This window comes from Choloepus didactylus, chromosome 3, assembly GCF_015220235.1.
Source record: "Choloepus didactylus isolate mChoDid1 chromosome 3, mChoDid1.pri, whole genome shotgun sequence".
In the NCBI taxonomy this organism is placed as follows: Eukaryota; Metazoa; Chordata; class Mammalia; order Pilosa; family Megalonychidae; genus Choloepus; species Choloepus didactylus.
The window spans coordinates 163,488,795-163,513,809 of NC_051309.1; the positions used below are offsets into that span (position 1 = coordinate 163,488,795).

The window sequence follows — 25,015 nt, forward strand, 5'->3', positions numbered from 1 at the left end:
TATAACAGCATCCATAGTTAATGCAAACTTAAAATATTTTAAAGATATTTTGTCAGCTGATAAAAATATTCAAAACCTAGTCAAGCATGGGGTAATTTAATTGTACTTTTATTTAAACACAGAGTCTATTATTTACTGTTATAGTATCATAAGGTCTTTTTTTATTAAATGCCAAAATTCATTTTGTTTTAGTCAGGCCCAATAAACAGAAGAAAAAGTAAAAGCTGTAACACCTATCATGCTTAAACACTATTGCCCCCACTCCCGCTCCCACCCCAAAGAGTGTTCTTTGCCTCTGTGACATTTAGATGGTATATTGATTCCCTGTGTATCTGTTGCAGAGCAGACTAAAAGGACTGGCATTCATCAGAAACAGCACTTAAAACTTAAAGAGATAAAGAAGTGCTGTCTGATCAACAACAGTTAAATGTCGGTAGTCAGTTCCAGGTCAAGATGCATGCTGTATATTAAATGTGTGTGTTAGCGAGAAAGATCACATATAAGAATATTCATCCAGGATAGTAAAGGATAAATGAGAGAGAGAGGGAATCACCTACTTTTCCTCTAAGAGAAAAAAAAAAAAAAAAAAAAGAGAGAGAGAGCGAAAGAGAGAGAAAACAAAGACAATTAATACTTAAACAGCAGTAACTCAGCAAATAAGTAAATTCAGTATAGATTTATCATTCAGTTCTCTTCAGTTATCTCAGACTTTACTCTTCAGAAACACTTTGATCTAGAGTAGGACAATGGAAGCTGCTAATTAAAGGATGAATGGTGCAGCATTGTAACACAGGTTTAAAAAAAAAAGTGAAAAATAATCAAGTATTATCTTTTTGGTCCTGGGTAAAAATTTAAAATTATATTATTTGATGGAGGTGTGATGATAGTAAAACATTCTCAAATTCTTATTCTGCAAGTGGGAATTAGGGGTGGGAATCACGGCACAGGGTCACTTGCCCCATCAAGTATTTTTCTTGTTTCTATGCTTTGGAACAAAACACTAGCTCACATCATGTTTGCACTCTAAATTTGAAAAATGAATGATTTTTCTTTTCCTTCTACTTCAAACTCTCTTTCAGTATCTTCCTGCATTTTAAGAATGTAAGTTTTAATTATTAAAAATTAAAATATTTGCTTATAACTTGGCCATTCCTCTTTTTCCCCCCAATCTTCACTTTATTTTTTTCACTAGGATAGTAATAGTAACTACCTGCTTTTTATTCTTTCAGAACTCCAGAAACTAACAATCCCTAGCACATAATGGTACTCAATAAGCAGCTAATAAATGAAAGAGCAAATGAATGAGCAGCAACATCAGGGGTACTATAGTTTTAATTCAGCTTTTTCATAAAACAGACACAAAAGCTTGGAGTATAACCTGGGATAAAGATAGCAAGAGTAGGCAATGGAAAGCTTTCCTTTTTCAGGTAGCAGAATGCTAGTTATACTCTACACCATGTATTTCAGGATGAGACATAAAAGGTAGCTTGATAAAGTAACATTAAAGCAGACTCAGCAACCCGTGCTGAAAGTAGAAGGCAATAAAGCAATACTGCAGTGCTCTTAAAACTTCTGGGCCAAAACACATAGTAAGAAATACTGTTAACATGTACACACAACACACACAGAACTTAAGCAGAGGATTGGCACATGAAGCACAATGATATTTTCTTTCCTTTTTATGTTATGCTATGCTATCACATGTGTTTTAAAATGTTAGTTGTAAACCATACCTTGAAAAACACTGGCTTAGCATTCAAATTCTGGTTCTACCCACTAGCTGTTGCGACCTAGAACAACGCGCTTAATCTCATGATGCCTAAGTTTCTGGCTCTATAAAACATAATAATAATGTGACCTGTCTTACAGGTTTTTGCGAAGGTTAGATGAGTTAACACATCTAAAACACTTAAGACAAGAGCCTGGCAGATAGCAAGCCCTCATTAAATATTAGCTAATAATAAAGATAATAATAATAAATGGGATGTTTCTATCTTCTAAAATTTAGAGCTGAGATAATCAAGAGTTTTCATTTGCAAGTGAATGGTATCAGCTGCATTTCAGTGTAAGAGTAGAGTAGTTTTTGGAATGGGAATCCAGAATATAGTACATATATCTATTATCTATTTCAAAATAACTTTGTTGATCAATTAGAAAAGAAATGATTTCCTCATAATATCTTGGTTTTTCTCTCTAGGAAACTGCTTTACACAATCACTCTCTAATCACAGTCACAAAGGAAATCTTCCTAAGCTACAAAGGAAGCCCTGGCACCCAAACACTAAGCCATCATCTTTTGTTTTTATGGTATGACATTTTGTAAGTATATTCCTGTCCTAATTATAGTTTCTTATAAAGAAAAGACAAAAAGAAAACATTAATTCTTATCTCTTCAAAAGAGGCTGTCAAAAGATAAAATCAATGGTTATTTATAAAATACGGATTTATGTCACTCCAAATTCTCTGCATGGGTAGATCTGTCTTCTCATCAGTCAGAATTTTAGATTACCGGTAAAATGACTGGGAGATTGGGGAAAAAAGTCAACTTTAAAACTGATGCCTACTTTTTGTCAGCTATAAAAGAATAAGTTATATTATGCTAAATGAGGACACTTTTCAATATAAGAAAAGAATACATTTCCATCAGACTAAAATGGTTTTGATTTTCTCAATATACTGAAAATACTAATTTGTTATGACCAATAAACACCTAATTACTATAAGGAGATATTATACATGGAATAAAATTTAATACTATCAAGAAGATACTTTTTACATTGTTCCATTCAGACTGTTTCTTCTCTCAAAGAATGATCAGAAAAATAGATAAAGAAGAGAGGGTACTGATTACATTAATTCAGTTCAGAAAGAAAGTTCCCCATGCAGCATGGAAGAGATTACAAAATAAAATTGTAGTTTTATATCTACGCTACTAAAACTCCTCTGAAAACCAGCTTTGGAGAAATTAAATGGACACAAATATGCATAAATAATTCAACACATTTTTAAGTTCTTCAGGCAATATCACTGATTTAAGAATGGGGAAAAGGAGGGGGGCGGGGCAAGATGGCGGACTGGTGAGCTGTATGTTTTAGTTACTCCTCCAAGAAAGTAGGTAGAAAGCCAGGAACTGCGTGGACTGGACACCACAGAGCAATCTGACTTTGGGCATACTTCATACAACACTCATGAAAACGTGGAACTGCTGAGATCAGCGAACTCTGTAAGTTTTTGCGGCCAGGGGACCCGCGCCCCTCCCTGCCAGGCTCAGTCCTGTGGGAGGAGGGGCTGTCAGCTCGGGAAGGAGAAGGGAGAACTGCAGTGGCTGCTCTTATCGGAAACTCATTCTACTGATCCAGACGCAGATGACTGGCACATGAAGCACAATGATATTTTCTTTCCTTTTTATGTTATGCTATGCTATCACATGTGTTTTAAAATGTTAGTTGTAAACCATAGCTTGAAAAACACTGGCTTAGCATTCAAATTCTGGTTCTACCCACTAGCTGTTGCGACCTAGAACAACGCGCTTAATCTCATGATGCCTAAGTTTCTGGCTCTATAAAACATAATAATAATGTGACCTGTCTTACAGGTTTTGGATCAGTAGAATGATCCAAACTCCAACCATAGATAGACTGAGACCAGACACCAGAGAATCTGAGAGCAGCCAGCCCAGCAGAGAGGAGACAGGCATAGAAAAAAAAACAACACGAAAAACTCCAAAATAAAAAGCGGAGGATTTTTGGAGTTCTGGTGAACATAGAAAGGGGAAGGGCAGAGCTCAGGCCCTGAGGCGCATATGCAAATCCCAAAGAAAAGCTGATCTCTTTGCCCTGTGGACCTTTCCTTAATGGCCCTGGTTGCTTTGTCTCTTAGAATTTCAATAACCCATTAGATCTCTGAGGAGGGCCCCCTTTTTTTTTTTTTTTTAATCCTTTTTTCTTTTTCTAAAACAATTACTCTAAGAAGCCCAATACAGAAAGCTTCAAAGAATTGCAATTTGGGCACGTCAAGTCAAGAGCAGAACTAAGAGAGCTCTGAGACAAAAGGCAATAATCCAGTGGCTGAGAAAATTCACTAAACAACACAACTTCCCAAGAAAAGGGGGGTGTCTGCTCACAGCCATCATCCTGGTGGACAGGAAACACTCCTGCCCATCGCCAACCCTATAGCCAAGAGCTGCCCCAGACAACCCAGTGTGACGGAAGGGCTTCAAATAACAGGCACACACCACAAAACTGGGCGTGGACATTAGCCTTCCCTGCAACCTCAGCTGATTGTGCCAGAGTTGGGAAGGTGGAGCAGTGTGAATTAACAAAGCCCCATTCAGCCGTCATTTGAGCAGACTGGGAGCCTCCCTACACAGCCCAGCAGCCCAGAACTGCCCTGGGGGGATGGCACTCACCTCTGACATAGCACAGTCATCCCGCAACAGAGGACCCGGGGTGCAAGGCCTGGAAGAGGGGCCCACTTGCAAGTCTCAGGAGCCATACTCCAATACCAAGGACTTGTGGGTCAGTGGCAGAGACAAACTGTGGCAGGACTGAACTGAAGGATTAGACTATTGCACCAGCTTTAAAACTCTAGGATCACCAGGGAGATTTGATTGTTAGGGCCACCCCCCCTCCCTGACTGCCCAGAAACACGCCCAATATACAAGGCAGGCAACACCAACTACACACGCAAGCTTGGTACACCAATTGGACCCCACAAGACTCACTCCCCCACTCACCAAAAAGGCTAAGCAGGGGAGAACTGGCTTGTGGAGAACAGGTGGCTCGTGGACGCCACCTGCTGGTTAGTTAGAGAAAGTGTACTCCACGAAACTGCAGATCTGATAAATTAGAGATAAGGACTTCAGTTGGTCTACAAATCCTCAAAGAACCCTATCAAGTTCAGCAAATGCCACGAGGCCAAAAACAACAGAAAATTATAAAGCATATGAAAAAACCAGACGATATGGATAACCCAAGCCCAAGCACCCAAATCAAAAGACCAGAAGAGACACAGCACCTAGAGCAGCTACTCAAAGAACTAAAGATGAATAACGAGACCAAAGTACGGGATACAAAGGAAATCAAGAAGACCCTAGAAGAGCATAAAGAAGACATTGCAAGACTAAATAAAAAAATGGATGATCTTATGGAAGTTAAAGAAACTGTTGACCAAATTAAAAAGATTCTGGACACTCATAGTACAAGACTAGAGGAAGTTGAACAATGAATCAGTGACCTCGAAGATGACAGAATGGAAAATGAAAGCATAAAAGAAAGAATGGGGAAAAAAATTGAAAAAATCGAAATGGACCTCAGGGATATGATAGATAATATGAAACGTCCGAATATAAGACTCATTGGTGTCCCAGAAGGGGAAGAAAAGGGTAAAGGTCTAGGAAGAGTATTCAAAGAAATTGTTGGGGAAAACTTCCCAAATCTTCTAACAACATAAATACACAAATCATAAATGCTCAGCGAACTCCAAATAGAATAAATCCAAATAAACCCACTCCGAGACATATACTGATCACACTCTCAAACACAGAAGAGAAGGAGCAAGTTCTGAAAGCAGCAAGAGAAAAGCAATTCACCACATACAAAGGAAACAGCATAAGACTAAGTAGTGACTACTCAGCAGCCACCATGGAGGCAAGAAGGCAGTGGCACGATATATTTAAAATTCTGAGTGAGAAAAATTTCCAGCCAAGAATACTTTATCCAGCAAAGCTCTCCTTCAAATTTGAGGGAGAGCTTAAATTTTTCACAGACAAACAAATGCTGAGAGAATTTGCTAACAAGAGACCTGCCCTACTAGAGATACTAAAGGGAGCCCTACAAACAGAGAAACAAAGAAAGGACAGAGAGACTTGAAGAAAGGTTCAGTACTAAAGAGATTCGGTATGGTTACAATAAAGGATATTAATAGACAGAGGGGAAAAATATGACAAACATAAACCAAAGGATAAGATGGCTGATTCAAGAAATGCCTTCACGGTTATAACGTTGAATGTAAATGGATTAAACTCCCCAATTAAAAGATATAGATTCGCAGAATGGATCAAAAAAAATGAACCATCAATATGTTGCATACAAGAGACTCATCTTAGACACAGGGACACAAAGAAACTGAAAGTGAAAGGATGGAAAAAAATATTTCATGCAAGCTACAGCCAAAAGAAAGCAGGTGTAGCAATATTAATCTCAGATAAAATAGACTTCAAATGCAGGGATGTTTTGAGAGACAAAGAAGGCCACTACGTACTAATAAAAGGGGCAATTCAGCAAGAAGAAATAACAATCGTAAATGTCTATGCACCCAATCAAGGTGCCACAAAATACATGAGAGAAACACTGGCAAAACTAAAGGAAGCAATTGATGTGTCCACAATAACTGTGGGAGACTTCAACACATCACTCTCTCCTATAGATAGATCAACCAGACAGAAGACCAATAAGGAAATTGAAAACCTAAACAATCTGATAAATGAATTAGATTTAACAGACATATACAGGACATTACATCCCAAATCACCAGGATACACATACTTTTCTAGTGCTCATGGAACTTTCTCCAGAATAGATCATATGCTGGGACATAAAACAAGCCTCAATAAATTTAAAAAGATTGAAATTATTCAAAGCACATTCTCTGACCACAATGGAATACAATTGGAAGTCAATAACCATCAGAGACTTAGAAAATTCACAAATACCTGGAGGTTAAACAACACACACCTAAACAATCAGTGGGTTAAAGAAGAAATAGCAGAGAAATTGCTAAATATATAGGGACGAATGAAAATGAGAACACAACATACCAAAACCTATGGGATGCAGCAAAAGCAGTGCTAAGGGGGAAATTTATAGCACTAAACGCATATATTAAAAAGGAAGAAAGAGCCAAAATCAAAGAACTAAGGGATCAACTGAAGAAGCTAGAAAATGAACAGCAAACCAATCCTAAACCAAGTACAAGAAAAGAAATAACAAGGATTAAAGCAGAAATAAATGACATAGAGAACAAAAAAACAATAGAGAGGATAAATATCACCAAAAGTTGGTTCTTTGAGAAGATCAACAAGATTGACAAGCCCCTAGCTAGACTGACAAAATCAAAAAGAGAGAAGACCCATATAAACAAAATAATGAATGAAAAAGGTGACATAACTGCAGATCCTGAAGAAATTAAAAAAATTACAAGAGGATACTATGAACAACTGTATGGCAACAAACTGGATAATGTAGAAGAAATGGACAATTTCCTGGAAACATATGGACAACCTAGACTGACTAGAGAAGAAATAGAAGACCTCAACCAACCCATTACAAGCAAAGAGATCCAATCAGTCATCAAAAATCTTCCCACAAATAAATGCCCAGGGCCAGATGGCTTCACAGGGGAATTCTACCAAACTTTCCAGAAAGAACTGACACCAATCTTACTCAAACTCTTTCAAAACATTGAAGAAAATGGAACACTACCTAACTCATTTTATGAAGCTAACATCAATCTAATACCAAAACCAGGCAAAGATGCAACAAAAAAGTAAAACTACCGGCCAATCTCCCTAATGAATATAGATGCAAAAATCCTCAACAAAATACTTGCAAATCGAATCCAAAGACACATTAAAAAAATCATACACCATGACCAAGTGGGGTTTATTCCAGGTATGCAAGGATGGTTCAACAGAAGAAAATCAATCAATGTATTACAACACATTAACAAGTCAAAAGGGAAAAATCAATTGATCATCTCAATAGATGCTGAAAAAGCATTTGACAAAATCCAACATCCCTTTTTGATAAAAACACTTCAAAAGGTAGGAATTGAAGGAAACTTCCTCAACATGATAAAGAGCATATATGAAAAACCCACAGCCAGCATAGTACTCAATGGTGAGAGACTGAAAGCCTTCCCTCTAAGATCAGGACCAAGACAAGGATGCCCGCTGTCACCACTGTTATTCAACATTGTGCTGGAAGTGCTAGCCAGGGCAATCCGGCAAGACAAAGAAATAAAAGGCATCCAAATTGGAAAAGAAGAAGTAAAACTGTCATTGTTTGCAGATGATATGATCTTATATCTAGAAAACCCTGAGAAATCGACGATACAGCTACTAGAGCTAATGAACAAATTTAGCAAAGTAGCGGGATACAAGATTAATGCACATAAGTCAGCAATGTTTCTATATGCTAGAAATGAACAAACTGAAGAGACACTCAAGAAAAAGATACCATTTTCAATAGCAACTAAAAAAATCAAGTACCTAGGAATAAACTTAACCAAAGATGTAAAAGACCTATACAAAGAAAACTACATAACTCTACTAAAAGAAATAGAAGGGGACCTTAAAAGTTGGAAAAATATTCCATGTTCATGGATAGGAAGGCTAAATGTCATTAAGATGTCAATTCTACCCAAACTCATCTACAGATTCAATGCAATCCCAATCAAAATTCCAACAACCTACTTTGCAGACTTGGAAAAGCTAGTTATCAAATTTATTTGGAAAGGGAAGATGCCTCGAATTGCTAAAGACACTCTAAAAAAGGAAAACGAAGTGGGAGGACTTACACTCCCTGACTCTGAAGCTTATTATAAAGCCACAGTTGCCAAAACAGCATGGTACTGGCACAAAGATAGACATATAGATCAATGGAATCGAATTGAGAATTCAGAGATAGACCCTCAGATCTATGGCCAACTGATCTTTGATAAGGCCCCCAAAGTCACTGAACTGAGTCATAATGGTCTTTTCAACAAATGGGGCTGGGAGAGTTGGATATCCATATCCAAAAGAATGAAAGAGGACCCCTACCTCACCCCCTACACAAAAATTAACTCAAAATGGACCAAAGATCTCAATATAAAAGAAAGTACCATAAAACTCCTAGAAGATAATGTAGGAAAACATCTTCAAGACCTTGTATTAGGCGGCCACTTCCTAGACTTTACACCCAAAGCACAAGCAACAAAAGAGAAAACAGATAAGTGGGAACTCCTCAAGCTTAGAAGTTTCTGCACCTCAAAGGAATTTCTCAAAAAGGTAAAGAGGCAGCCAACTCAATGGGAAAAAATTTTTGGAAACCATGTATCTGACAAAAGACTGATATCTTGCATATATAAAGAAATCCTACAACTCAATGACAATAGTACAGTCGGCCCAATTATAAAATGGGCAAAAGATATGAAAAGACAGTTCTCTGAAGAGCAAATACAAATGGCCAAGAAACACATGAAAAAATGTTCAGCTTCACTAGCTATTAGAGAGATGCAAATTAAGACCACAATGAGATACCATCTAACACCGATTAGAGTGGCTGCCATTAAACAAACAGGAAACTACAAATGCTGGAGGGGATGTGGAGAAATTGGAACTCTTATTCATTGTTGGTGGGACTGTATAATGGTTCAGCCACTCTGGAAGTCAGTCTGGCAGTTCCTTAGAAAACTAGATATAGAGCTACCATTCGATCCAGCGATTGCACTTCTCGGTATATACCCAGAAGGTCGGAAAGCAGTGACACGAACAGATATCTGCATGCCAATGTTCATCGCAGCATTATTCACAATTGCCAAGAGATGGAAACAACCCAAATGTCCTTCAACAGATGAGTGGATAAATAAAATGTGGTATATACACATGATGGAATACTACGCGGCAGTAAGAAGGAACGATCTCGTGAACCATATGACAACATGGATGAACCTTGAAGACATAATGCTGAGTAAAATAAGCCAGGCACAAAAAGAGAAATATTATATGGTACCACTAATGTGAACTTTGAAAAATGTAAAACAAATGGTTTATAATGTAGAATGTAGGGGAAGTAGCAGTAGAGAGCAATTAAGGAAGGGGGAACAATAATCCAAGAAGAACAGATAAGCTATTTAACGTTCTGGGTATGCCCAGGAATGACTATGGTCTGTTAATTTCTGATGGATATAGTAGGAACAAGTTCACAGAAATGTTGCTGTATTATGTAACTTTCTTGGGGTAAAGTAGGAACATGTTGCAAGTTAAGCAGTTATCTTAGGTTAGTTGTCTTTTTCTTACTCCCTTGTTATGGTCTCTTTGAAATGTTCTTTTATTGTATGTTTGTTTTCTTTTTAACTTTTTTTTCATACAGTTGATTTAAAAAAGAAGGGAAAGTTAAAAAAAAAAAAAAAGGAAAAAAAGGAAAAAAAAAGATGTAGTGCCCCCTTGAGGAGCCTGTGGAGAATGCAGGGGTATTCGCCTACCCCACCTCGATGGTTGCTAACATGACCACAGACATAGGGGACTGGTGGTTTGATGGGTTGAGCCCTCTACCATAAGTTTTACCCTTGGGAAGACGGTTGCTGCAAAGGAGAGCCTAGGCCTCCCTATGGTTGTGCCTAAGAGCCTCCTCCCGAATGCCTCTTTGTTGCTCAGATGTGGCCCTCTCTCTCTGGCTAAGCCAACTTGAAAGGTGAAATCACTGCCCTCCCCCCTACGTGGGATCAGACACCCAGGGGAGTGAATCTCCCTGCCAACGTGGAATATGACTCCCGGGGAGGAATGTAGACCCGGCATCGTGGGACGGAGAACATCTTCTTGACCAAAAGGGGGATGTGAAAGGAAATGAAATAAGCTTCAGTGGCAGAGAGATTCCGAAAGGAGCCGAGAGGTCACTCTGGTGGGCACTCTTACGCATACTTTAGACAACCCTTTTTAGGTTCCAAAAAATTGGGGTAGCTGGTGGTGGATACCTGAAACTATCAAACTACAACCCAGAACCCATGAATCTCGAAGACAGTTGTATAAAAATGTAGCTTATGAGGGGTGTCAATGGGATTGGGAAAGCCATAAGGACCACACTCCACTTTGTCTAGTTTATGGATGGATGAGTAGAATAATAGGGGAAGGAAACAAACAGACAAAGGTACCCAGTGTTCTTTTTTACTTCAATTGCTCTTTTTCACTCTAATTATTATTCTTGTTATTTGTGTGTGTGTGCTAATGAAGGTGTCAGGGATTGATTTAGGTGATGAATGTACAACTATGTAATGGTACTGTAAACAATCGAAAGTACAATTTGTTTTGTATGACTGTGTGGTATGTGAATGTATCTCAATAAAATGAAGATTAAAAAAAAAAAAAAAAAGAATGGGGAAAAGATCTGTTTATGTTCCAAATTAAGGTTTGCACACAATGCTTTCTAGGATTTCACAAGTTTATTTAAACAAATAGCAATGCTTGCAAAATGTATAGTATGGGACAAATTTTAATATATTTTTCTTATAATCATTATACAAATAAAGCTCATTTTATGTTTGATATATATAACTGAAAATGTGTGTAGATATTTGAAAATTGAATCACATTGTAAACATTATAGGACTTACTACTAAAAGAAATGAAATACTTTTATGAAGTGAACAATCACCACTATTTTATATGTGCAAAGAATAATTTTCAATTATCTGCTATGCTTGATTATTTCATTTAAAATAATGTTGTTAATTCCAAACTCATTTATTTCTATCAATATTTAATAAAAAAATTAGTATGACTAGAATTCTATTTTTATGAACTTAGATGACTTTTGTAGCATTCACAATACTGCTTCTTTATTGGAAAGGAGATATTGGTTATAAAATATGTAGCCATGTGTTGGAGTTCACTACTTCTTCCCAGCCCTGCTACTTATTCTGTAGTTCACTATTCAGTTGTCTGCCCTTCAGTTCTTCTGGGAAGTGCTCTTTATAAATATTTCTTCCTCTACCCAAAGAACAAATCTTTTACAAAATCTCTCTAAATATAAAAATGGATCTCACTACATTAAAAGCTTTAAATAATAAAAATGATTTTTTTTTACATCTTTGTTTAGAGGATACGGATATATATGAATGCAGACTAATAAGAGCAATTCTTTTTTGTTTGGGTTTTGCTGCTCCTCCCTTCTTTAGCTTTTTTTTTTTTTCAATTGTGGAAACATATATACAGCCTAAATCTTCCCATTTCACCCTCTCCCTAGCATTCCATTAGTGGGATTAATCACATTTAGAATGTTGCAATGCTATCACCTTCCCACCACCCATTTCTAGAAGTTTCCCTTCACCCCAAACAGAAACCCTACACTCATTTCTTAACTCCCCATTGCCTCCTCCCCCACTTCTCAGAAACCCTACTCTACTTTTCATCTCTATGGTCATATTCTCTGATACTCTCTTTGTGTTTACCATGGGGCTTAAATTTAACATCTTAAATCTATAACAATCTTGTTTTTCTTTGATACCAACTTAACTTCAATATGACACATAAACTATGTTCCCATACTCCCTCATTCCCCCACTTTTATGTAGTTCTTGTCAAAAATTACATATTTTACATTGAATCCAAAACCACTGATTTATCATTACAGTTTATGTATTTTAGATCCTGTAGGAAGTAAATAGTGGAGTTACAAATCAAAAATACAGTAGTATTGGTATTTATAATTACCATGTGATCTTTACTGGAAATCTTTATTTCTTCATATGGTTTCAGTCAATTGTTTAGTGTCCCTTCATTTCAGTCTGTCAACTCCCTTTAGCATTTCTTATACGATTGATCTACTGGTGGTGAAGTCCCTCAGCTTTTTTCTCTGTTGGTAGGGCTCCCTTTAGTATTTGAAGTAGGGCAGGTCTTTTATTAGCAAAATCTCTCAGCATTTGTTTGTGAAAAATTTAAGATCCCCCTCAAATTTGAAGGAGAGTTTTGCTGGATAAAGTATTCTTGGTTGGAAATTTTTCTCTCTCAGAATTTTAAATATGTCATGCCACTGCCTTCTCGCCTCCATGGTGGCCGCTGAGTAGTCACTACTTAGTCTTATGCTGTTTCCTTTGTATGTGATGAATTGCTTTTCTCTTGCTGCTTTCTGAACTTGCTCCTTTTCTTCAGTATCTGACAGTCTGATCAGAACATTTCTTGGAGTGGGTTTATTTGGATTAATTCTATTTGGAGTTCGCTGGGCATTTATGCTTTGTGTATTTATATTTTGTAGAAGGTTGGGGAAGTTTTCCCCAACAATTTCTTTGAATACTCTTTCTAGACCTTTACCCTTCTCTTCCCCTTCTGGGACACCAATGAGTCTTAAATTTGGACGTTTTATTTTATCTATCATATCCCTGAGATCCATTTCGATTTTTTCAATTTTTTTTTCCCATTCTTTCTTTTGTTCTTTCATTTACTGTTCTGTGGTCCTCGAGGAGGCTGAGTTGTTGTTCAACTTCTTCTAATCTTGTATTATGAGTACTCAGAGTCTTTTTAATTTGGCCAACAGTTTCTTTTATTTCCATAAGATCTTCTATTTTTTTATTTACTCTTGCAAATTCTTCTTTATGCTCTTCTAGAGTCTTCTTTATGTCCTTTATATCCTGTACCATGCTCTTCTTCATGTCCTTTATATCCTGAGCCATGCTCTTGTTGCCTGTCTGTAATTCACTGATTAATTGTGCCAAGAACTGTGCGTTTTCTGATCTTTTGATTTGGGTGTTTTGGTTTGGGTTCTCCATAGCGTCTGGTTTTATCATATGCTTTAAGATTTTCTGTTGTTTCTGGCCTCTTGGCATTTGCTTTACTTAATCCCTAATTTGACAGACCTGCAGCTTGGTGGCATACACTTTCTCTAACTAACCAGCAGATGGCGTCCGTGAGTCACCTATTCCCCTGAAGTCAGTTGTCCCCAACTTTATCTTTGTGGTATGTGGGAGTCTGATTCTTGTGGGGTCCAACTGGTGCACCAAGTTTGTGTGTGTTGCTGGTGCTGTCCACCCTGAATGTGGGGTGTGTGTCTGGGTGGTTAGGCAGGCAGGGCAGCTTTAATAATCAAACCTCCCAGGTGTTCCTGGAGATTTAAGGCTGTTGCAGGAGCCTAAGCCTTCATTTCAATCTTTCCACCGATTGTCTCTGCCGCTGACCCACAAGTTCTTGGTATTGGCGTAGGTTCCCTGGGATTTCTGAGTGGTTCCCCCTTCCCAGCTGTGCTCTTCCAGCACCTCTGCTGAGGGAGGGCTGTGCCACATAACTAGTGTCCACTGGCTCACCAGGGAAGCCCTGGGTTGCTGGGTCCTGCAGGGGCGCTCCCAGCCTGCTTCAAAGACGGTTGAATGGGATGTGTTAACTTCCCACTTTGCGCACAGCTCTGCCCTCCCAGCTACGGGACAATCAGCCGTGGGTGCATTAAAGGCCACTGTCCATGGTCGATATTATGGTGTGTGTGTAGTGCTGCGGAAAAGAGTCCTAGTCACACTGGGTTTCTTGGCATGGCTCTGGGCTGTGGGTCTGGCCTTGGGCAGGAGCGTCCCCTGCCCGCTGGGGAGATGGCTGCAAGGAATGCAGTTTTTTTTCTCCTTTTGGCTCCCCTCTGCTCCTCTGGTCTCGAGACAATCAGCAGCAGGTGTGGGAAGGGTATCCTCCACGCCAGACAACGAGAAGTTAGCCCAGCCCGCTCCCACCATGCTTCACTGCGCGGCTCTCCCCGTTGTATCTGCAGCCGCTCCCGGGCTTTTTTTTTTCTTTTTAAAGAACTACTCCGTCTCCAAACGCCAGCCCACTGTTTCCCCACACCGCAGCGCGGCCAAGGACTTTCAGCTGGCTTACTCACTCGTTTCAGAATGCAGGCTCCTGGTTTCACCAAAAGCACGTTCCCTGTGGATTTAGCAGACCTTGTCTGGCTGATGCTACTCTGGGAGTGGTGTTCTGGGTCACTTTCTGGTTTTTATCTAGTATTTTTCACAGAGGTGTTTTTTTGCCCTGTCTCACCTAGCTGCCATCTTAGGTTCGAGGTCCCTTCTTTAGCTTTTATCATAACAAAATTTAAAAAAAGTAAAGTTACTATCAATCAATCAATGGGGCATAAAAATAGCCTTATTTACCATTTACAGCAAAGAAGTTATAAAGGCATTAGTCAAAACAATATTTTACCTACCCAAGAGAAGCATTTGTCAAGTTCCTTAGAAAGAGTTGTACCATACATATAAAATCCAATTTTAACAAGGGTTCCTGGTTTTCTTTAACAATCTGCAATAGTTTTCTGCTGATATTATTTCAATGTACTCACTTAAATATAAAGTCACATAGAAAAAATCATTCATAGAATCCTCTATAGTAGCCTACATAATTGAAAAAAATGTCTTGGAAGATTTTTTCTGGTCATGTAAGACTTTTTGTGGGACAGAGAACTAAAACAAGGAACAGGGAATGGTGGCAGTTGGAAAGAAACAGTTGCAGTAGGACAAGGTAACAGGGTTTATGGGACTTTTTGTTCAAGTACAATCATGGCAGAAAAGAGAAACACAGCCTCAACAGAAATATTCAAATAGCCTTCCACCTGCCACATTAATTGCTGTTACATCAAGACAAAAACATGTGCCATGCCTACAATCCATCTTAATACCCATTGCATCTTAAAGAATCTACCAAAAAATCCTCTATAGCATAAAAAAAAATCTTAAGACGCTATATGCTTAAATAGACTTGCAACTAGAGGGCTTGTTTTTATTTAAAGGAAGAAATTCTTCTAGCATTGTAGAAAGAGTTTCTATTTAAATGCAAGTCAAATTATGTAAAGCAAATTTTATACTCTAAAACAAATCATGAAAAGTGAGATTTTTAATTTTATGTACATAAAATTCAAACAATGGAAAGAGAATAGGATATAACAGTCTCAGAATTACAGAGTTGTCCAGTTTTTATTACTGACTTAGGCATGGCTCACTATACAAGTTAAACTAATACAGTCCTCATTTATTAAACTAGAATGTTCTACAGATACCAGCAAAATACTACAGGATATTTAGAACAAAATGGTACCTATATGCAAGGCTTTCCTTTGAAAATTAAAACGCTCTTCAAAAAGTAAAAAAGCAGACATAGGAACTGCTATGATTTATTTATTCTAAGCATTATACCAGGCACCAGAGACAGAAAAATTAACAAAACATAACCTCTATATTTGGTGATTTCACTTAACAGGGCACAGAGAACAGAAAATGTTAGACTTATAATACTTTGTGAAATGAATTATAAAGAAGTATACAGATAGTACCAGAGAAATACAAAGAAGAAATACAGGTTTCTAGATAAAGGAAAGAGTAACACAAATGTACAAGAGGTGAAAGAGAACATGAGATACTAAAGGTTCAGATGACTGTAGCAAAGTTGAAGCAGAGACAGAAGGTGTGGGAAGAGAACAGGCAATGGCCAGATCCTGAACACCCTTGTCTGTCATGAGGAAAATGCTGACCTTTGTATTGACATCACTGCTGACTACTGTGATTGTCTAATCTGCATAAAGAAGCAGATCACATCCTTTGGATAGAGTGGAAGTTTCTCCTAAAGGAAAAGGATATTCCCAAAGTTAATCATGCCTGGGCAAAAAAAGGGTACACCTTAGAATGGGTAAAGAAGGGAACTCTCCCTGACCTCTGAAGTCAGAAAAATGGAAGCCCTGGATTCTTACTTAGTGAAGGAAACTGGATATGGTGAATGGTATCTGTCATGTAGGAATCTGCAGAAACTAGGCAATGACTGAAATTCAGATTGCAGCTATAAGTCACGGAGAGCCTCGAACTTCTGCTATGATTGGGTGTTCAGAAAATATTTATTTAAATATTTCACTGTGGCCTAAATTGGACTTGGAAAGAATTAAGGGAAAGGACTTTGCATATTCTTGGAGTATTAAGCCTTGAGTTCTGAGCACTTTTAGAGTGATACAGAGAGATAAGGGAGCAACATTTGTTCAAGGTACAAACTGGGGAGAAGCAACAAAGAACTTCCGAGTAAAACTTGTGGGTAAACATTGTTAACAAGTCTTCCCAGAAATTACTTAGGAGAAAGATTGGACTTCAGACAATCTGAACAAATCAGGGGGAGACTCAGTACTCTATCCATTAAAGAAAACAAGACCCTAAATTTAAATTGGAGGAATCAGTTTGAATCATGATGCATTTCATCTTACAATTTTTTTTAACTCCCCCTTACAGAAGCAATGAGCATTCCTTGATCAAACTGTGGTCTCCAGATATTATTTCCCAGTAAAAGGAACCAGAGCTCCCTACAGAAATGGATGAATCCAGAAGTGTAAGGATGAAGACTAAAACATTTTGTCATATCAGAGAGCATGGAAGGTATCAAAGACTACTCAGATTGTGTTAAAATGACTCAGGACCAACTTGAAGAAGCTCCTGTTGGTCAAAGAATGAACAACTGAAATCCATAAGGGTAGTAACCACAATAGAGTAAAGCATCAAATACACATAAATCTTTGAGTTCATAAAGATATTTTTAAAAAGGTAATTGGCCACCATTGGAGGATGCTAGGAACCAACTTGCTCTTTTGAAAACTGGCATATAAAGAGAAAAAAATAAGCTTTTATCCTGCCTTTCTTATTCTATGCACCATTGGATAACCTAATGGAAGATGAAGGAAGTGTCTCTCATAATAAATGAGGAAGAACTGACAATTTAAATACTACTATTTTGAAGTGCTTACTGAACTAATAAAAGCAGGAAGTGATTATCAGTGGCTGCTAACATCACAAAAAAGAAGTAAAGCAGGTATTAATGCCTCTGACAGAAGACTCCTATGAAGCAGTCATGCCAAAAATATTGAATCTGAATTTTACCAAGTCTCTAGAAACAGCTACCAATTTATAAGAAGTATAGAAGACAGAGGAACATGTTAGACTAGCCCTCAGTGATGCAATCAGCAAAATCCACACTGTGCGAAAATTGATAAGACAATATGTTTCTTCAAATAATAAATTAGAAAGGGAAAAAAAAAGGTGGAGGAATAAAATCTATAGATTAAAATATACTTAAGAAACAGCAACCAATTGTAATGTGTGGTATTTATTTGGATCCTGATTTGAATAAACAAACTAAAATAATCGTGAAATTTGTAATTCAATTGGAAATTTGATACCTATCAGGATGTGATGACAATAAGAATAATGGTTAATATTTTAGGTTTGCTAATGGCATTATGGTCGTGCTTAAAAAAAGAGAGACCTTATTTTTAGAAGTACATGTTGAAATATGCATAGTCTGTTATGCATAACATTTCAAAGAAATACGGGAAGGGGAAAAGAATATGAGAATAAAGATGAAACAAGAGAGACTCTGAACTGATCACTGTTGAAGTAGGGTGACCGGTATATGGGAGGAGCTAATTACACTATTTTGTCTCTCTGTATATTCTCGAAATTCTCTATGAGAAAAAGCTAAAACAAAAAGAAATACACTTTATTTTATATCCCAAAATGGTGATTTTGGATATTCTAATAATAGATAAACCAGGACAGAAAAGAAAAATTCTTAAAGATTATCTGAAGATATGGGGAAATAATTACAGAAAGTTAAATCACAGTATATATAAAATGACCCCAATCCATAAAAAGAAGACAAGAGTAAATAAACAAAATATAATTATTCCTCATTGCTGTGTGGTAAATTAGGGGTAATTTTTATTTTCTTCTTTATATGTTTTGAATTTTTCAAATTGAATACAAATGAAATATTTTAATACCTTATAACTGGAAAAAAAATAACTGGAAAAAAAAATTTGGCTTTATATAAGAGTTCTACTAAAAAATTACAATGATTTTCCTCATGTTCCATCAAATACTTAACACCCTCAGGGAAAAACTGACATTTGGGGATAATGTTTTCTTGAATGTATATGGAAAAGCGAATATAATATTGTTAAATTTTAAAATTATCAGGTTTATCATGCACATTAAATTTTTCACTGTTTTAAATTTAAGAACATTGAAAACATTTTAAAAATACAAATTAAATTTATCATTATATTCAAAAGATATAGAAGGGGAAAATAATGTAAGAATATCACATTTATTTTTTATATGCAGGACAATAATATTTCAGATGATTAATGAAAAAATTACCTTGGACAAATCTCTGAAGTTGCTTGGCAAGGTAAGATCTAGTTCTTCTGACTCATAATTAGTGATAACCCAGGGAAATACTGGATACTGATTTAAGTCATTGTAAGTCCGTCCTGGTAGGACAAAAAAATAGTACTTATTAACTTAGAATAATAACATGAAATGATAGATTCAAGAATCAAAGTACTAAAAATAACAAGAACAACTAACAATTATCAAGTGCCAGACATTGTTCTCAGTGCTTTCCATGCAATATCTCATTTAATCCTCAGAACAACCCTATGAAATTAGTATCATTCCCTTTTTACAGATGAAAAAAATTTTGGCACAAAGTTCAGGTAACTTATCCAAAATAACCAATTAGTAATAGTTAAACCATATTCGAATCCAGTCTTGTCCCCAAGTTTATGCTTTGATAATACACAGAACCTAACAATGTTTTATTTGTAAACATTTAATAAATACACAAGTGCATAAACAGTCCATTCGCTCCTCCTCTTTCCATTCAGCATCAACCCATTGCCTACAAGGTGAAAGCAATGTGGTTAAGAGTGCGGTGTCCCTCTGGGCCTTTCTGGCCATCATGACACTTAAATTTTACAAAACTTTACAAGAACTGCTCTTTTGACTTAATCTTATAAGCTCCTCCTCTTCAGAACATGTGGCTCTGCCTCACTGTTTTGACTATCACAGTGTATTTTGCACTATGGAAGGACCAGTTCATTTAACTGATAGCTAAAATGCTGAGCATTTTATGATGTTTCTTATTTTTAGGGCTATAGAAATAATGTTGCATGAAATTTTTTGTGCCCAAACAAACAAAATTTTACTGTTTTTTCACTACTTGAAGCCTGTATCAAATAATATACTCTTCATTAAGACTTTAGAAAAGCAATTTGCTATGCTCGTAGAGTTTTTCTCAAAATCAGAATCCTCTCTCTACCAATAATTAACCAACCAAGCAACCACCAGCCAACTAACCAGCCAAGTACAACTGACTTAACCCCTGTAGACATTTACTAGTCATCTGTAAAATGAGGGTACTGTACTAAAAATTCTATAATTTCTGTGGTGGCTTTCAAATTCTATGATCCTCTGAATATAATACACAGCATCATCAATGCTGTTTTCCATCATTGCCAAATACTGCCACACACTCTTCTATACCTCTTCTAAACTTAAGTAATTAACACATTTAGGTCTACTGAAAATAAGAATAAAGCAAAGGATGAAGTAGACCTTCTACTTATGTACAGCAGTTTTCTGGATATCACCACTCTGCAGAGGCAACATAATGACTGAGATCATTGTTTCTGGAATCAAAATGCTGGCATTGAAATATCAACTCAACTATTTACTAGTGTGTAAACTATTTTTAGTTAAAAGCAATGCCAACAGACTTCATAAATAAAAGAGAGACAAGTATACTAATATTGTTTTAATTCTCTTAATGCATATTCCATAATCTCCAATCATTTTTTTCTCAAATATATACTGACATCGTATCAAAACAAAGATGAATAATAAAGTAGTTCTCTGCATAGATTCTTGGTATATAGGTCTTTTTATAATATATTTTTAACATTTTATTTTATTCTATTCATCTTGGGCTTAGGGCCTATTGAAAAATCATAGTTAAATTCCTCCTTGACTGATCTGGAAAGAGTCTTAGAAAACACGAATAACAAGGACAATTTTAATTCACAGATAATCATGTGGATGTTACAGATTCCTGTCAATAATTTTAATTTCTCCCAGGAAAAAAATAACTAAACTTAGCAAAATGCAGTCTTCTTTCATCCCCCTCCTCTTTTGACCCCAGTTCCCTTTCCTACTGATTGAGATGTTAGTAAACAATAAAATAGTCATCTTGACACATCTGCTTAACTAATCTGAAATAATCAAAAGTTCATTATATCAACAACAACAAAAAAAGAGTATGCACTTTCTCAGTGTGGTCAAACTTTCATTAAGTTAAACTCAATTCATAGTTACTGAATGCCTGCAAATTGATAATTGCATAAAAGGGATCTCAAATAACATATGGATTAATGCCACCTTCTAGGGTATATACAAACAAGTTACTGTTTCTATTTTTTAATGAGATATATTGACATACCATACAATCATCCAAAGTGCACAATCAATTGTTCACAGTATCATCACAGAGTTGTGTATAAATCACCACAATTTTTTGAACATTTTCATTACTCCAAAAAATAATAAGAAGAAAAATCAAAATAAAAAAGAACACCCAAAACATCTCATATTCCTTTTTACCTCCTATTGTTCATTTACTTTTTGTCTCCCTTTTATGTACTAATTTGTCCATACAATGGATAAAGGGAATGTGAGCCACAAGGTTTTCACAATCACATAGTCACACCATGTAAGCTACATAGTTATGCAATCATCTTCAAGAATCAAGGCTACTCGGTTGCAGTTTGATAGTTTCAGGTATTTACTTCTAGCTATTCCAGTACAGTAAAACCTAAAAAGGGATATCTATATAGTGCATAAGAATGCCCACCAGAATGACCTCTTGACTCCATTTGAGATCTCTCAGCCACTGAAACCTTGTTTAATTTCTCTTCCCCATTTTAGTCAGGAAGGTTTTCTCAATCCCACGATGCTGGGTCCAGGATCATCCCTGGAAGTCATGTCCCACAGTCCCAGGGAGATTTACATCCTTGGGAGTCATGTCCCATGTAGGGGAGAGGGCAGTGAGTTTACCAGCTGAGTGGGCTTAGAGACAGACAGGCCACATCTGAGAAACAGAAGAGGTTCTCTGAGGGTGACTCTTAGGCATAATTGTAAGTAAGCTTAGCCACTTCTTTGCAGTAACAAGCTTCATAAGGGCAAGCCCCAAGATCAAGGAATTGTCATACTACAATGGTAGTCTCCAATGATGGTGAGAATATCAGGGATTACCTAGGTGGAGAAGTTTAATGTTTCCACATATTTCCCCAGTCCCTCAAGGGAGCTTTGCAAATACTTTTCATTCTTTGCCCAAATAACTCTGAGATGTATCGGGATTTCACACTAACCTGTACAAACCAACCAGATCTTGCCTCCTATTCAAAGTTCCATGTAATTATGGTGCTTGAATAAACTGACCATACAGGTTAAATTATGTAGCATGCTACAGAAAGTACAGATTTTGCACCAAATAAACATCTCTTCCTTTGGTCTCACACAGAAGTTGGGGTTTTAAAACGCAGTGAATATCATCCTTTTCCCTTTAGTCTGGTTTACCTAATTCTAATCAAGTCCATTTCATTCATATCTGTAATTGAAGTCTGATCTCTTTTTCAGCTTCTTTCACAGTTGCTGTATGGGGTAATGCTGACATTCATAGCTGCTGAACTCTAGCTATGAGTATCAGGTGTCACATAGATACCCGAAGTTACAAGGACCGACCAGCTCAGCATCTCATAATTTAGAGATAACCATTACAACTCATCAATAGTTGTGACTGCTGTAAGAGCCTACAATCTAGGAACCTTTACCATAAGCTTTTCCCTGATAACCTATGCTCTCAGATTCAATTCTCAGAGTTTATACATTATAGTTAGTCCATACTAGTGAGGCGTTATAAGGTTTGTCTTTTCGATTCTGGTTTATTTCACTCAACACACTGTCCTCAAGGTCCATGCACCTAGGTGCATACATCACAATTTCATTTCTTCTTGCCACAGCTCAGTATTCCATTGTATATATACAACACAGTTCACCTTTCCGTTTATCAGTCCATGTACCCTTAGGCCACCTCCATCCATTGTGTATCAAGAATATGGCTGCCATAAACACCAGGGTGCAATGTCCACTCATGTCCCTGCTCTCAGTTCTTCCAAGTATACACCCAATAACGGGGTTGCAAGACCATATGGCAACCCCACAGTTAGCCTCCTGTGGAACCACCACACCGCCCTTCAGATGGGCTGCACCATTCTATTTCCCTACCAACAGGGAATAGGTACCTCCCTCTCTCCCCATTTTCTCCAGCACTTGTATCCTTGTATTTTTTTTAAGTTTTATGCACATACCATACAATCCACCCTAAGTAAACAATCAATGATTTCCAGTATAATCACATAATTGTGCATTCACTACCACATCTAAACGTGGATATTTCCATCTCTTCCCCAAAGAAAGAGGAAAAGGTGGGGGAAAAATGAAGAATAAAAATCAAAAAGATAGAAGAAAAATAAAAATAAAACACAATGAAAAGATCAGACATCACCAGCATCAAGAATTCCATATCACACCCTTAAATCCCCCTCTTATAGACATTTAGCTTTTGTATACTGCCTTTGGTACAATTAATGGAAGCATCTTACAATGTGACCGTTTACTACAGACCCTTGTTTGCATTGATTGTATTTTTCCCCTATACCATTCAATTTTCAACGCCTTGCAATGTTGACATTCATTTGTTCTCCCTCATGTAAAAACATTCTTATATTTGTATATTTCATCACCATAACTGACCACTCTAGGTTTTGCTAAATTATATAATCCCAGGCTTTATCTTCCCTTTCCTCTGGTGTCATACCTGCCCTTAGCCTTCTTCTTTCAACTGTACTCCCATTCATCTTTATTCAGAGTACCTACAACATTGTGTTACAATCACACACTATTATGCTATCCATTCCATTTCTGGATCTACACAATCAATCCTGTTGTACCTTCTGTACTCCTTCAGCATCAAATACCCAATCTCTAACCTTTTTCTGTCTCCTAATAACTTGTGTTCTCAACTGTCAAATTTCGCTCATCAATGTTATTCCATATTAGTGAGAGCATACAGTATCCATCCTTTTCTTTCTGGCTAATTTCACACAACGTAATGTCTGCTGTCTACTATTTTGTCTTTTGGATTTTATGTCATATTTTATTTTTATTTTTTCCTCTCTCTCTTTTTACCCTTATGGATAGTCTTCATTTCTACATCATTCTCCAAACCTCTCTCTCCTGTCTTTTCCTCTCTGCCTGTAGTGCCCCCTTGAGTATTTCTTATAGAGCAGGTATCTTGTTCACAAACTCTCTCAGTGTCCGTTTGTATGAAAATATTCTAAACTCTCCCTCATTTTTTTTTTGTAAATAAAATTTTATTGTAAACTTATCTCATCTGTTCATTTACATACTGTGTATGGCTGCTTTAGCACTACAACAGCAGCACTGAATGGTTGCAACAGAGACCATATGGCCCTCAAAGCTAAAATATTCACTGTCTGGCCCTTTAGAAAATACTTGGATCTGCCTATCTTAGAAAGTTTTTCTTGGTATTTAGTAGTGCCATTCTGGAGAACCTAGCATAGTTAAAAAAAATCAGACAAATTGGTACATGAATAGTCTAAGAAAGATTAGGCCATATCAGTTCCTATGAAGAAACCAGAAATTTACATTGTGCCAAAACTCAGTGTTTTTTTTTAACTCAGTTTTACTGAAATATATTCACATACCATACAATCATTCATGGTATACAATCAACTGTTCACATTACGATCATATAGTTATGCATTCATCACCACAATCTATTTCTGAACATTTTCCTTACATCAGAAAGAATCAGCATAAGAATAAAAAATAAAAGCAAAAAAAGAACACCCAAACCATCCCTCCCCATCCCACCCTATTTGTCATTTAGTTTTTTTTCCCATTTTTCTACTCATCCATCCATATACTAGATAAAGGGAGTGTGATCCACAAGCTTTTCACAATGACACTCTAACCCCTTGTAATCTACATTATTAAGCAGTCATCTTCAGGAGTCCAGACTACTGGGTTGGAGTTTGGTAGTTTCAGGTATTTAATTCTAGTTATTCCAATACATTAAAACCTAAGAGGTGTTATCTATATAGTGCATAAGAATGTCCACCAGAGTGACCTCTAGACTCCATTTGAAAACTCTCAGCCACTGAAATTATTTTGTCTCATTTGGCATCCCCCTTTTGGTCAAGAAGATATTCTTAATCCCACAATGCCAGGTCCAGATTCATCCCCGGGAATCATATCCTGTGTTGCCAGGGAGATTTACACCCCTGGGAGTTGGGTCCCAGGTAGTGGAGAGGACAGTGAGTTCACCCGCCAAGGTGGC

General features: G+C 37.0%; 1 protein-coding gene across 3 annotated transcripts in view; it reads right to left on the reverse strand.

Annotated features, from left to right (window-relative positions):
- Positions 1–25,015, reverse strand: part of LRBA (LPS responsive beige-like anchor protein) — a 1,009,660-nt gene that overhangs the window by 230,059 nt on the left and 754,586 nt on the right. For all 3 annotated transcript variants that reach the window (XM_037830797.1, XM_037830798.1, XM_037830799.1), the window contains one exon: positions 18,916–19,028. In XM_037830797.1, the coding sequence (XP_037686725.1) occupies positions 18,916–19,028 (113 nt within the window). The remainder of the gene's footprint in view (positions 1–18,915; positions 19,029–25,015) is intronic.